Source organism: Tursiops truncatus, chromosome 7, assembly GCF_011762595.2.
Source record: "Tursiops truncatus isolate mTurTru1 chromosome 7, mTurTru1.mat.Y, whole genome shotgun sequence".
In the NCBI taxonomy this organism is placed as follows: Eukaryota; Metazoa; Chordata; class Mammalia; order Artiodactyla; family Delphinidae; genus Tursiops; species Tursiops truncatus.
The window spans coordinates 51,660,032-51,676,191 of record NC_047040.1 but is presented as its reverse complement, the minus strand read 5'-3'; the positions used below and the strand labels follow the sequence as shown (position 1 = coordinate 51,676,191).

General features: G+C 36.5%; 1 protein-coding gene and 1 long non-coding RNA gene across 2 annotated transcripts in view; both read left to right on the top strand.

Moving 5' to 3' along the window:
- The window catches only part of ITGA4 (integrin subunit alpha 4), an 85,661-nt gene that overhangs the window by 49,295 nt on the left and 20,206 nt on the right, over nucleotides 1-16,160 (top strand). The window contains exons 16-17 of the mRNA XM_033859973.2: nucleotides 3,164-3,313; nucleotides 9,669-9,745. Of these exons, the coding sequence (XP_033715864.1) occupies nucleotides 3,164-3,313; nucleotides 9,669-9,745 (227 nt within the window). The remainder of the gene's footprint in view (nucleotides 1-3,163; nucleotides 3,314-9,668; nucleotides 9,746-16,160) is intronic.
- On the top strand, nucleotides 455-2,577 carry LOC141279070 (uncharacterized). The gene is made up of 2 exons (XR_012332822.1): nucleotides 455-800; nucleotides 2,295-2,577. It is a non-coding gene; the product is annotated as an uncharacterized lncRNA (long non-coding RNA).

Below are 16,160 nucleotides of genomic sequence, written 5' to 3'. Positions count from 1 at the left end.
GCATAAACACAATAGGATGACGTGGGCCTACAGCTCAGTTCTCAAGCTGGCCATAATAAAAATTTCTGTGAAAGTCAGACAAGAAGGCAGACTTTGTGTAATTTCAGGCATGTGCTAATTTGTATGCTTGTGGGTGCCCTGTTTTATGTAATTGTCCATAAAAATGTGGCATGGAATCTTCATTATTTTTAATATAGATAGCACATGCCATCCAAATTAAAAATTTTAAGCACATCTACTTTTTCCTCCTGTATATTAATTAGTCACTTTAAGAATTTTTGATATTATAGCTTTTGTCCTTAGGTGGAGCTGTTAAAGTTAAGTAAGTGTGAATATCTGTCAAATACAGTTCTTGCAAGAGTGCACGTACATTTTATATATTGTGAGAAAGGCGTAATTAATAGCAAATTAGGATAATGAAAGTAATATACACCAGATGTAGAGAAGACCTTGTGGAAAATTAGTATGAATTAGATAACATGTGATGTGGTCAAAGCAAGCTTGTTGAGAAGAATTAAAACAGTGGACATGTGGAGGGACAGTCAGTGGCTGTCTAGCTCCTACACCTAGGGAATAATTTAATCAAGTTTGCTATTGTAATACTCAGGGCTTCAAGCTGTTCCATTTTCACAAGTTGATAACTTGGGATTTGGACCTTGATTTGCAGCATTCCTATATGGTCAAGGTTTCGAGTTGAGATGATCACTTACCAAGTAATCTAATAAAAACATCTCCATGTGTGAGAATGGAAAAGCCATGAGAGATCTTGAGTACTCTGAGTCATGCTACACATCTTCCAGGTACCACTTAATTAATACAAGTCTAATAGTTGTATTAGTAGAAAACGTAGCTCATTTTCTATTTAGTGTTCACTGGTTGGCAATAGACTAATTTTCTTTTTTCTTATTCCTTCCAAATAGTCACCAGAATTTATTATAAGAAATTGAACTTCTGTAATTTCTTGGTTGGCTTATATAGCTACATTTTGCAGTAATATACACATAATAATTATAATATTTAACATCTATTGAGACCTTAATACGTACCAGGCATTGTACTAAGTGTTTTACATACATTATGTCATTGAATCCTCACAATAAGGTATAGGTGTCGTAATCATCATTTTCATTATCATTATTACCAACCATTTTCAGATGAGGTAATAGTTCCATAGACAGATTATGTAATTTGCCCAAGGTTACATATAGATAACAAGTGAAGGACCTGAGGTTTGAACCCCAGTACTCTACCTTCAGACCACTTGCTTTTAACCAATTTATATATATATATATATTTATATAATTTATATATAATGTTGTAAATGATGAGAAGAAACAATTACATCCTTTTTTATAATTACATAAAAGACATAGGATAGGTGTAGTCTTATGTGAAATGTCATCTTTATTAACTTCATTGATTTTTATCAAAAGTTACTATAGGCATAAATAGCATAGCAGTAATCTGTATGATAGGTATTTTTTTCTATTCAGTAGGGATTGTTAATTTATGAGCTTTGGAAATCTGCTTTTAGGCAGAAATGTTTAAGCTATATTCCAACTCTGAATTGTCTAGATAAATAGAAATCCGCTGACATTATTCAGTAGGAGGTCTGTCAATTACAGTGTCATGGATCTACTAAAGAACTCACTAAGTGTAAATATAAACCTCATAAATATAAAGCTCAATTATGGTTAAAATTAATATGTCTAGTCCCAATGAAAACACTTGAGTTTCTTTAGTGGGACTTTGATGAATCTATTTTTTTTTTAAATCAGAAGAAATGTAAATTGAAACGGGCATACGAAACGTAGAGTCAAGCCTAGCTTTACATTTAAATTGTTAGTGTGAAAGACAAAGTGTGTGACCAATTCTTTGAATATCTTCTGAGTATAGTAACAATTCTAATACCAAGAAAAAGAAAAAAACTGCATAGTTCCTGTGTAGGTGGACTGTATCTGCTGATCGTGAGCTTCTCTCTCAAATCCTGATGTAATATCTACTTTTAATTTTTGTTGTGCATAAGCTACTTGTTCTATAGATTTGCCATCAATATGTCTTATTTCGTGCAGTTTAAATTGTCGACTGAATTCTGTTATAAATCCTCATGGATTACTTTATAGTGGAATCTTATTTGCCCATCCTCTTAGATAGGGAGAAAAATAAATGAGTCTGCTTTGTTCAATATATTTTGAAAATCTCATATCTGTATAGGCAGGGCTGCTCTGAGAAGCGCTTTCTAAGAGATGCCATGTTTTTTATCTTACTTGACTTCCTTTTTTTTTTTTTTACAGACTTGGGATTCTAGAACACCTTTACTCTTTAGGGAAGTGTTTTCTTAATTGAATGCCAAACTACTTCAAAGTTATTTTCTTGTCAGTTATTTTAGTGTTTGTGCATGTTTATGTTAGCAAATAATTTTGATAGTAATGTTGTATATTCCCATTTAATGAAGGGGCTATTGAATAATCAAATGAAAAGATGAAATAAATTTTAAGTTCATGGGAAAATGTTTTTAAAAGAGAGAAAAATAATGCCTGCATGTAGAAATAAAGATTAAAATATATGAATTGACAACCAGTGTAATAAACTCAAGAGTCATTCCTTGGGGGGCAGAAGACAATAAATTTTAAAAACCTAATCACTCAAAGACTTTTTGACTACATATAAAGAAGATTAAGAATGATAAATGCTGTGTAAAAAATTAGTAAGATATTAAACTTAAAAGAGTGTCATACAGAGCAGAATGGATTCCAAATGGGTTACAATTCCTGTATCATTGATAAATAAATCCAAGAACTCTTTCTTTATAAAGTGTAAAAGCACAATAAATGTAGAAAAACTGTAACAACTAATAAGAAAATTGTATGCATAGAAAATAGCATTGAAGAAAATATGCCAAAATGTAGACCTGCATAACTATTATTGGATAGTTACGGTTTTTCATTTTTAATACATTTTGTCTTTTTCCTAATAAATGTGATTGCTTTTGTAATGTGTGAAAATAGTTCATTTTTTTAACAATTTAGCTTAAAAGGAAAGGATTTTCTTTGACTTCCATATATTGTGTTTGACCTTATGCAGGAAAGGAGGGACTTTATATATATTTTTTATTTAGATGCTTATTTTTGTTATTAATTCATATGGCTTTCAATTTCTTTAGAAAGATGTACGGGACATCCTCACCCCAATTCAGATTGAAGCCGCTTACCACCTGGGACATCATGTCATCAGTAAACGAAGTACAGAGGAATTCCCACCACTTCAGCCAATTCTTCAGCAGAAGAAAGAAAAAGACATCATTGCAAAAACAGTAGGAAATTTTTCCTTTATTTGAAACATCATGTGACATATAACTGAAGAAATTTTTTTGAAATAGTACATAGTTCTGAGGAAATGAACTCCCTCTAAATTTCTTTAAAATTATGTTTTTATAAAAAAGATTTATGGTATGTCTTGTTTTCCATTTTTCTTTATTTTTAATATTCCCTTTAGGATATTGAACTGAATACTTTTAAATATGCATTTAGTCATAACAGTGGTTTCCCATATACATAAAATGTTAATTTTCTCTCCTTGATGCCTTGCCAGTGAAGAAAATATATTTCCAGAGAGCACTCCTAATGGAAGTGAGTTGCATTCATGAGTTATTCAGCATCGTCATGTGTGTTCAGCTTATCTTTCTCATTTTCTGTCTCCTTTTTTTTCAGTTTGTCTGCCTCTCAGTCACCCTACCCACAGATTCACTCATGTCTTGTTAGTCAGATTTTACTCATTTATAAACGTGTATCTATGTTACACAACAGTTTCTCTTTTTAACTTAACTGAATGTGCATTTTGAGATGGATCCTGCATTCTAAACAGTGAACAGCTTTTTAAAATGTATCCCTGAAGTGATGAAAGAGAAAAACCTACAACCAAGATTACTCTACCCAGCAAGGATCTCATTCAGATTTGATGGAGAAATTTAAAACTTTACACAAAAGCAAAAGCTAAGAGAATTCAGTGCCACCAAACCAGCTTTACAGCAAATGCTAAAGGAACTTCTCTAGGCAGGAAACACAACAGAAGGAAAAGACCTACAAAAACAAACCCAAAACAATTAAGAAGATGGTAATAGGAACATACATATCAATAATTACCTTAACTGTAAATGGATTAAATGCTCCAAAAGACAGAGACTGGCTGAATGGATACCAAAAAAAGCCCCGTATACATGCTGTCTACCAGAGACCCACTTCAGACCTAGGGACACATACAGAGTGAAAGTGAGGGGATGGAAAAAGATATTCCATGCAAATGGAAATCAAAAGAAAGCTGGAGGAGCAATTCTCATATCAGGCAAAATAGACTTTAAAATAAAGACTATTACGAGAGACAAAGAAGGACACTACACAATGATCAAGAGATCAATCCAAGAAGAAGATATAACAATTGTAAATATTTATGCACCCAACATAGGAGCACCTCAATACAGAAGGCAAATGCTAACAGCCATAAAAGGGGAAATTGACAGTAACACATTCATAGTAGGGGACTTTAACACCCCCCTTTCACCAATGGACAGATCATCCAAAATGAAAATAAATAAGAAAACACAAACTTTAAATGATACATTAAACAAGATGGACTTAATTGATATTTATAGGACATTCCATCCCAAAACAACAGAATACACTTTCCTAAGTGCTCGTGGAACATTCTCCAAGATAGATCACATCTTGGGTCACAAATCAAGCCTTGGTAAATTTAAGAAAATTGAAATCATATCAAGTATATTTTCCGACCACAATGCTATGAGACTAGATATCCATTACAGGAAAAAGTCTGTAAAAAATACAAACACATGGAGGCTAAACAATACACTACTTAATAATCAAGAGATCACTGAAGAAATCAAAGAGAAAATCAATACCTAGAAGCAAATGACAATTAAAACATGAAGACCCAAAACCTATGGGATGCAGCAAAAGCAATTCTAAGAGGGAAGTATATAGCAATACAAAATCCTACCTCAGGAAACAAGAAACATCTCAAATAAACAACCTAACCTTACACCTAAAGCAATTAGAGAAAGAAGAAAAAAACCCAAGGTTAGCAGAAGGAAAGAAATCATAAAGATGAGATCAGAAATAAATGGAAAAGAAAAGAAGGAAACAGTAGCAAAGATCAATAAAACTAACAGCTGGTTCTTTGACAACATAAGCAAAATTGATAAACCATTAGCCAGACTCATCAAGAAAAAAAGGGAGAAGACTCAAATCAATAGAATTAGAAATGAAAAAGAAGTAACAACTGACACTGCAAAAATACAAAGGATCATGAGAAATTACTACAAGCAACTATATGCCAATAAAATGGACAACCTGGAAGCAATGTACAAATTCTCAGAAAAGCAGAACCTTCTGAGACTGACCCAGGAAGAAATAGAAAATATAAACAGACCAATCACAAGCACTGAAATTGAGACTGTGATTTAAAATCTTCCAACAAACAAAAGCCCAGGACCAGATGGCTTCACAGGCAAATTCTATCAAATATTTATAGAAGAGCTAACACCTATCCTTCTCAAACTCTTCCAAAATATAGCAGAGGAAGTAACACTCTCAAACTCATTCTGTGAGGCCACCCTGATACCAAAACCAGACAAAGATGTCACAGAGAAGGAAAACTATAGGCCAATATCACTGACGAACATAGATGCAAAAAACCTCAACAAAATACCAGCAAACAGAATCCAGCAGCACATTAAAAGGATCATACAGCATGATCAAATGGGGTTTATCCCAGGAATGCAAGGATTCTTCAATATACGCAAATCAATCAATGTGATAAACCATATTAACAAATTGAAGGAGAAAAACCATACTATCATCCCAGTAGATGCAGAAAAAGCTTTTGACAAAATTCAGCACACTTATGATAAAAACCCTCCAGAAAGTAGGCGTAGAGAGAACTTACCTCAACATAATAAAGGCAGTATTTGACAAACCCACAGTGAACATCATTCTCAATGGTGAAACACTGAAAGCATTTCCTCTAAGATCAATAACAAGACAAGGGTGCCCACTCTCACCACTGTTATTCAACATAGTTTTGGAAGTTTAGCCACAGCAATCAGAGAACAAAAAGAAATGAAAGGAATCCAAATCAGAAAAGAAGATGCAAAACTGTCACTTTTTGCAGATGACATGATACTATACATAGAGAATCCTAAAGATGCTACCAGAAAACTACTAGAGCTAATCAATGAATTTGGTAAAGTAGCAGGATACAAAATTAATGCACAGAAATCTCTTGCATTCCTGTACACTAATGATGAAAAATCTGAAAGAGAAATTAAGGAAACACTCCCATTTACCATTGCAACAAAAGAATAAAATACCTAGGAATAAACCTACCTAAGGGGACAAAAGACCTGTATGCAGAAAACTGTAAGACACTGATGAAAGAAATTAAAGATGATACAAACAGATGGAGAGATATACCGTGTTCTTGGATTGGAAGAATCAACATTGTGCAAATGACTCTACTACCCAAAGCAATCTACAGATTCAACGCAATCCCTATCAAACTACCAATGGCATTTTTCACAGAAATAGAACAAAAAATTTCACAATTTGTATGGAAACACAAAAGACCCTGAATAGCCAAAGCAATCTTGAGAAAGAAAAATGGAGCTGGAGGAATCAGACTCACAGACTTCAGACTATACTACAAAGCTACAGTAATAAAGACAGTATGGTACTGGCACAAAAACAGAAATATAGGTCAATGGAACAGGATAGAAGGCCCAGAGTTAAACCCATGCACCTGTGGTCACCTTATTTTTGTTAAAGGAGGCAAGAATATACAGTGGAGAAAAGACAGCCTCTTCAATAAGTGGTGCTGGGAAAACTGGACAGCTACATGTAAAAGAATGAAATTAGAACACTCCCTAACACCATACACAAAAATAAACTCAAAATGAATTAAAGACCTAAATGTAAGGCCAGACACTTTCAAACTCTTAGAGGAAAACATAGGCAGAACACTGTATGACATAAATCACAGCAAGATCCTTTTTGACCCACCTCCTAGAGAAATGGAAATAAAAACAAAAATAAACAAATGGGACCTAATGAAACTTAAAAACTTTTGCACAGCAAAGGAAACCATAAGCAAGACCAAAAGACAACCCTCAGAATGGGAGAAAATATTTGCAAATGAAGCAACTGACAAAGGATTAATCTCCAAAATTAACAAGCAGCTCATGCAGCCCAATATCAAAAAAGGAAACAACCCAATCCAAGAATGGGCAGAAGACCTAAACAGACATTTCTCCAAAGAAGATATACAGATTTCCAACAAACACATGAAAGAATGCTCAACATCACTAATCGTTAGAGAAATGCAAATCAAAACTACGATCAGGTATCACCTCACACCGGTCAGAATGGCCATCATCAAAAAATCTACAAACAATAAATGCTGGAGAGTGTGTGGAGAAAAGGGAACCCTCATGCACTGTTGGTGGGAATGTAAATTGATACAGCCACTATGGAGAACAGTATGGAGGTTCCTTAAAAAACTAAAAATAGAATTACCATACGACCCAGCAATCCCACTACTGGGCATATACCCTGAGAAAACCATAATTCATAAAGAGTCATGTACCACAATGTTCATTGCAGCTCTACTGACAATAGCCAGGACATGGAAGCAACCTAAGTGTCCATCGACAGATGAATGGATAAAGAAGATGTGGCACATATATACAATGGAATATTACTCAGCCATAAAAAGAAATGAAATTGAGTTATTTGTAATGAGGTGGATGGACCTAGACACTGTCATACAGAGTGAAGTAAGTCAGAAAGAGAAAAACAAATACCGTATGCTAACACATATATATGGAATCAAAAAAAAAAAAAAAAGGTCATGAAGAACCTAGGGGCAAGACGGGAATAAAGACGCAGACCTACCAGAGAATGGACTTGAGGATATGGGGAGGGGGAAAGGTAAGCTGTGACAAAATGAGAAAATGGCATATACATATATACACTACCAAATGTAAAATAGATAGCTAGTGGGAAGCAGTCACATAGCACAGGGAGATCAGCTCTGTGCTTTGTGACCACCTAGAGGGGTGGGATAGGGAGCGTGGGAGGAAGGGTGATGCAAGAGGGAAGAGATATGGGGACATATGTATATGTATAACTGATGCACTTTTTTATAAAGCAGAAACTAACACACCATTGTAAAGCAATTATACTCTAATGATGATTTTTTTTAAAAATTTAAAATAAATGTATCCCAAAATATATCAGTTTCACTCACTGTGTGTTTATTCCCAGGAGTCCAGTTGTTCAGACTTTTACTGTCCAACAACACAAAGACAGAGTCAACAGGATGTTTGGGGCCATGGTTAAAGCATTCATTAAAACATTCAGTAATGGCACACAGAATGCAAAAGATGAAAGGACATTTAAAGGTCCTGTTCATATCCTGTCCAGATAAAATTGCCCCTAAGTCGCTTTAACATATTTGAGCTTACAGTCAGCACTGTCTGGTCTACAATACTAGATCAAATGAAGATAATAAATTAAGAGCGAAGTCTTTCTATAGCCTTGTATGAAAATATTTATGGAAGTCGGTTTTTTTCACTCTTCTGTTGAACTTCAGTTTTCAATATCAACTACTTTTAAATGTCTTTAATAATGAACCTCTCAATATTGTAAAGTACATAAGCCCAAACCTTAGCAATTTATAGTTATATTAGAATGAGCTACAAATGAGCTACATTTTGATTCTTCAAGCCACCTGCTTTACGAATAAGAGAAGTAGAAAAAAATTATATTAATAATCTAGAGAACTATTTACACTTTCCCGCTGCTCCCGCTGGTATAGGCAGTCTCTGGTCTGACGTGCCGTTTGACAACGCTCTACCCACTTCACATTTCATGTGCCTGGCTCCTTCTCTGACTTTCCAGATTTCTTTCTTTTCTGCATCTCTCCCTCTCTCACCTGTTCCTCTCAGCTTCCTTTCTTTTTGTATCTCTCTATTTTTCCTTTGTCCAGCTTATACCTCAGGGCTTCCTGTGTACCTTGCGGTATCTCTGGGTCCTATTAAAATACTCAGAATTAAATAAATTCTGGAACCTGTTGATAAACTATCATTTATTTTTATTCACTGTATCCTCAAAGTAAAATTTCTACATTTTATTATTTTCAACCAATATAAAATCACTGTCCTGCCATCTGTGAAAATTAAGTGTCATGCGTATGCATAATAGGCGGGATCAAACGGCAGCACCAGAAAATCGAGAGGGACTCAGCGAAGAACATCTTGGCAGCACAGGTTCTAAACATTTACAGAGGTCACTACCACAGTCTGATTAAACTTCTTTTTATACAACTATTATGAAAGAAAGAAGTTATTTCTTTCGCTTAACAAACTTAGGCTTTAAATTGACCTATTGAAAGAACGTGGTTACTTTAGCCCTGGCATTGTCATCTGAACCTACTGATACTCAAATCGAACTCTTCAAAAGGTATAAAGGAGTTATCCATTTGCTATATTAATTTTATTTTTTCATGTGTCATAGATATTTTATCCTTTAAAAAACATAGAAATATACCTACTGATTTGAACTAAGATAAAAAGTACTGTCATATTTTATTTCCAGATAAACTTTGCAAGATTTTGTGCGCATGAAAACTGTTCTGCTGATTTACAGGTTTCTGCAAAAATTGGATTTTTGAGGTAAGTGTAGTTGGCTCTCTGCTTACTTATCAGGATGGGGTAATTGGTGTGTGCATGTGGGTTCTAAAGAGTAAAGGACTAAGAACTAATCCTTGGGGGTTAGCAGCATTTAAAGACCCGGAAAAGAACAGCAGTCTCATTCTGCTGAAAGAGACTAAGTGTTCTGTACAGCAGTCACATAAGTATACACTCAAAGATTACCACTTTTCAAAAGAATGAGAATGTGTGAGCACCATGGTTTTATCAAGCATGATTTTAACCTTTCAGTGATAACTCGGAAGATATTTCAGGATTTAAATGTGCTTTGGGTTATTGTTATCATAACTGTAGTTATTTTTCAGACATCTGTAAGTGCCTGGTAATAGAGTTTTGGTTCAAAATGAGCTAACCTTTACTACATAATGCTTAGTATTTTATCATCCAAAAACTGCTTACATAATTCAGATTGATGTACAAAACGAAGATATCCCTAAATATATATGTGACCCATTTGAAAGGGAATAAATCATCTTGGTCTTCTAAATTCATAGAAGGGAAACAGGAAAAAGAAAATACATGTAAACGTGCTTAGAATAGTGCCCACAGTGCAAACTGGATAAATGTTGATTGCTATCATTATTTATGTTGGGAAATAAACCATTGTAATTCTGTATCATGTCTATATCCCCTCTGTTGAAATTGTTCTGCATGTCAGAGGGAAGATGTGAAAATGAGGACCAGAGAGAGAGAATCCACACTTCAGGTTAAGAGCTGGTTGTGTATGGAAAGTGAAAGAGGGCAAGGAGGCATCACTGACAGGACAGGAATATGGGAGACTGTTTGGGGGAGGTAGGGATATAGAGGAAGCAGGTTTAAATTGGGGTGTGTTGAATTTGATGAGACTTCTATATGTAGCTCTGCAGTGGAAAATCTAGTTCAGGATTATGTTTGGAGGTCCTCTTCACATTAGTTATGTGAATGCCTATGATGGAAATGTGAATTTCACAAAGAACTAAGGATCAAATCTTGAGAGGGGTGGGTAAATTTTATTTAAAGAGCTTAAAAAGAATAAGGACTTAACTCCAGGAGACTGAAAAAGTATCTTCATCGAACTAAGAGAAAACCACCTCCAAGGTGAAATAGCCAATGGAGAATGTAAAAAGAGGGACCTAATGCTGTGATTTTGTAGCAATCAGAGAGCATAATGACTGAGGAAAGGTCATGGAAGTTGGCACTTAAAATGTGACTGGTGGGGGAGAAGAAGGATGTCGCTGGCAAATTTTAACAGAAATTTCTGTGCAGTCATAGCTAAATGACAGCATCAGTGATTAAGGGAAGGAGAATTTATTAGGAACAAGTAGGTTCAACTGAATTTTTATGTATTTATCAAGTGTTATTTAATTATGGGAAGATATAAACAAGTGTGAGGATGAAAGGCAGGGAAAAGAATAAATTGAACAAAGAAATGGTCTGCTTAAATCCAGGGGACACTTCGTATATTACTTGAACTGTCCTGTGAAGAATTTGACAGCAGTTCACTTCCTTTTTTTCAATGTCTTTTAATTTCCCGGATGCCATCCTGCTCCCAATCTCCTTTTGCTTCTCTAGGCCCTCCTTCTCACTTGTGTTTGGAGGACCTCTGAATTTGCCTCTTTTGGCTCCCTTAATAGCCCTCTCTCACTCCTTCTCACACTCCCATTTTTTCCCTGGATAATCTTGCCCACAACCTAACCTCACCTGCTCTGCCTCCACTGCTGATGCCCAAATCAGTGTCTCTGAGTTCCACACCCACCCATCCAGCTGGCTAACAGACATGCAGTCTTGGGTGCCCACTCACTATCCACCAGTGACACAACCATTAGTTACCAAAGCCAACAGCCTGGAGCTCAACCTGCATTCTTCTCTCTCTCTTATCCCTGACATCAAATAAATTACCAAGTCCTATAATATTGCCACCCAGATGTGTTTTTTATCCATCATACTTCTCCATCTCTATCACTGTTGCTCCAAATCAGGCACTCAATATCCTGCCTGAATCACTGAGCTTTACCGCTTTCTGGGCTACTGGCCTCTGATTTTACATTATTCAAATTCCTCTACCAAGACGTTTCCAGAGTGACCTTTCTAACTTACACTTTTGATAGCAAGGCTTCAGTAGCTCATTAACATCTAAAGTCCTTAGTGCCCTTCCTCAGCAATTCCACAGGACTTTTTTCCATTGATTGCAGAATAGTTGTGTGGCCATGCCATGCTCTCCTGAGCCTCTGTATCTTTTCACTTTGACTTATCTGATTAATGCTTATTTATCTTATAAATCTCAGCTGTTTTCTAGGTAAAGCCCCCCCCCCCCACTTTGTCTCCAGCTACATAAACCTAGTCCTCCTGTGGCCCTGGTCCCATTGCACCTGTGCTCAGAACTATTATTGTCTGTCTCCACACTATCCTGTACACTGCTTCAAGGTGGGTTCCTGTCTTTTCATCTTGCGTTCCCAATAGGTAACACAGTGCCTGGAACACTGTAGGTGACAAATGGATGTTTGCTGAGGATGGAACAGGGTTCTAAAGGAAACAGCATGCACCTGGGATCAGACTCAGGTGGAAGGGTTAGCCTTAGAAAGAAGTTAAGATTCCCCTTGTCTTGAGCTAAGAAGCTGTGAATAGATGCTGACATTGATTAAGAAATTTTAACGTGGAAGGGAGGGAAATATAGAGAATTAATGGATGGCCAGAATAAAAAATGGGTTTGTACATGGAAGGTGAGGGCTCTGAGGTTGGGTTTGGGACCTTGTGAAGGGAATGGGAAAAGATTCAAAATAGCTGTGAAGATAAATGGGATAGGGAATCAACCAGGAATGAGTAAAAAGGTTGACAAACAGCACTGAGTACCCTGCTGGGGTGGGATCACATATGGCAGAGAATAAATTAATTCTTTTCACCTAGGCAATGCCAGGATAGCCTTGAGCATCCACAGTTGAGGGCCAAGAAGCCCTAACCTATTTGATAGATAATTGGACTTTATACTTAAATTATCCAGATTGGCTGCTTAGATAGTCCAAAAACAGCAACCGCTAACTGCTTTGTAATCCAGCATGTAATTGTGGTGCCTTTGTTGAATTATTAGATGAATAATTTATAACCTTCCCATTCACATATTTATTTTCTTTCTAAAATGCTTAGTCTTCCTGGTGCTTTGGCTCTCATGGGCCTTTGATAAGAAGAAGTATTTTGTGTGGGAAAGATTACCTAAGCTCCAAATAAGTGGTGTTTTCTTCTTCTCAAATCAGACACTTCCATGGTTACCTTGTCATCTTTCACTGCAGTCCCTCTGGCCCGTGAAAAAAATGAGATGTTGAAATTTATGTGGAAATATTACTGAGAATGCTTATTTCCTGAAGAATGAAAATAATATCTTACTGAATTAAAATATTAAATCATTAATGTAATTGAATTATCAGTTTTTCTTCATTACGTATTTCTCACGAGAAATTACATTACCTACACTGCATTTTTAATTCGAAGTGATAATGTTTCCTGTAGTCGAAATATCAAGTCCATTATGATTTTGTATGGCAGCCAACAGAAGGTAAGGCAGTTTTTCTCAAGGTGTGGTCTTTGAGTCACCTTCATGAGAATCACCTGGGATGCTTGGTAGACATGCAGGCTCCTAGGCCCCTGACCATCCAAATCAGAATCCATGGGGACCAGGCCAGAAATGTTCATTATTAAGAAGGCTGTCAGTGGTTCTTATCAAGCTGAAATCTGAGAACCAGTGTTGTGGTGGTTTAGAGTTTAGATTTGGAGTCAGGCTAACCTGGTTCAAGTCTATCTACCATTTACTAGCTGAATGACCTTTTCAGAGAAGCCTTTCAACCTCTGTAAACGTCCTTCCTCATTGGCAAGAAGGTAAAATAGTACTCTGTAAGGTTGTTTTAGGAGGCCAGTGCCTTATCCATTAGGCCACTGGGGCTTCTGTAAGGTTGTTTTAAAAATAAAATGCGATAATGCAGGCCAGTGTATTGCATAGCGCAAAGCCTGGTACATATGAAGATTTGAGAAAAGGTGTTATTTTTGATAAATTATGGTTGGAATAGTTATAGACCACGATAAAAATGTTTTCATTTGGATAAAAAAATGAAATATTGCCGGTGAATTCTAAACATTTTCTGCACGTGTACTGGTTATTTGTCCAGAGTTTATTGTTTCTTTATGTCCCGAGATAGCTGCTGACTGTGCCTGGGTCAGTTGTTTTCAGTTCTATGAAGTTTGTAGTGGCCTCAAGGCCAGTGTAAAGTGTAAGCCCCACATGTTTTGCATCAGTTAGGAAGATTACAGGCTCTTTCCATTAGGTAAATAACTTATTTGAAGAGTTTTCAAATGAAAACTCTTTGAATTAGTTTTTAGGCCCACGGGTGAAGGGTTCTGACAAACTACTTTGCATTTTAATAAATGATGCTCTCTCAGAGAACAATTTGCCTCTCCCTCAAAGGAGTCCTCTCTGCCTTCTCGGTCGTGGTAGGCAAATTGCAACCATATGTCCTATGCCTTCTCCCGACTGTAACTCCGCTGGCACTAGTGGTATTTCTGTGTCTCAGAGCTACATACCTGCTTCAGGTATGATGAGTTTCTGATGACTGCACTAATAGACTGCCGACAGCAAACTAAATAGTGCTGATGCACTCCATCTCATGTTTTCGTTAAGTTGAGGCTTCCTCCTGAATCTCTAAATTCTCAGGACGGTAAACCACATTCAAATGGACTTACAGTGCGAAGTGAAAATGAACAAATATGACTTTAGCTAAAAGATTACAAATAGAAGAGCAGGTATTAACCATCACCTAGGTAATTTAAAATCGAGTCTTTCGCAGAGATGACTGATCTAAATGACACTACTTCTCTTCTGTGCCTCCGTCATGCTTCCAGGGTAAGTGATGGAGGCTTTTCCTGAACAAAAGTGCTTTCATATCAGTGAGGAATGCTTTTAACTGTGAGTAACAGAGTACGGGACTAATAGTAACTTAGACAAAGGTGTTTAATTCTTTTGCATAATAAGCAGTCTGGAGAAGGTGGTTGCAGGTTTAGTGAGAAGCTACCAAAATCTGGGCCTTCGTGGTTCATGGTTATCTTTCCAGTTCTCTTGGCTTTTCCCTTGTGGCGGCTGGGGCACCAAGGTTCCCAGTAAACAGAAAAGGGCAGGAGCAAAATTCTATGTCCTCCTGAGGCTGCCTTTCAAGGAAGGGAAGTGTCTGAGCAGACGCCTTATTCTGATTAACCCGAGTGGTGTCACATGCTGCCCCTGATCTATCCTGGTTGAAAGAGGATGGAGTCGTCACGATCATAGTAGATCAATCATAATTCACTCCCTGAAGCTGAGCTGGGGGCTTAGCTTCTGCAGTATCAAGGGGATACTACCGACTGCCTGGCGAATCCAGGGTTCTGTTAGCAGCTAAGAAGGGAACTCACTGTTGGGTAGACAGTGAGCGGTGTGTAACCGCACTGTGCTGTTACCCCCAAAAGAGTGAGTGTAACAAAACTGTCCATTTTTAAAATGCAGATAGTGGGAATATATGCCTCACTGATGTCACAGAGTTTGGGGAAGAGGAATCGTATGCTTCATACACTAAACATTCTAATTCCTAGCTCTATCTTCCAATCCATGTTCTTCTGCTATCCTCCTTGGCATCTTAGTGAATTTGTCTGTTCAGTAAAATCTTCTTAAATGTCAGGTATCTGATATTGCCCAGTAGATGAGAATTTTCCACTATTTTATTTTTTTCCCTGAAGTCAGTAATAAAGAAAAAAGAGGACAAAATTTTACTTGGGCCTGAGGCCACTTTGCCGCAGGCTAGTCTTTTGTCAAATAAATGACTCGTATTACCTTGACCTGGGTACATAGCAATTTCTGTTATATTTTGTTCTAGCATCTTGATTAAAAACATGTTAGCTATGACGCAGTCATTCATCTTATCAAGGCAAAATGCATTAATTATATGAAGACTTAGGGAGCATTTCTCACAAAATAGAACAGTAGCGTTCATTCAGGAAAAACGTAGAGCCTGGTGCCGAAATACATCATTTTTCTGTTTTTCCTTTCACTTATTAAGTTATGATTCTGTATGTACACAGTATCTTGATTTGTTTAAATTACATGGATTCTAGGCTGCTTTGTAAATTTCAAGTCTGCATTATGCATGTTTTAATAAAGAATGAACTGTGATTCCCGGGGAAAGCTCTGGTTCGGCCTTGTCACACTTCCAGATGTGCACCTGGTCCTTTATTATGTCTCATGTAAAAAGCTAGTGGGTATCTTTCTGACAGCACCTTGTTAATCAAGATACAGTAAGATGTATACATATATATATATACACACACACACACACACATAAAGAGTAGAATTGTAATTATGGTAATGTGGCAGAATAGCTTAAAAATGGAAAAC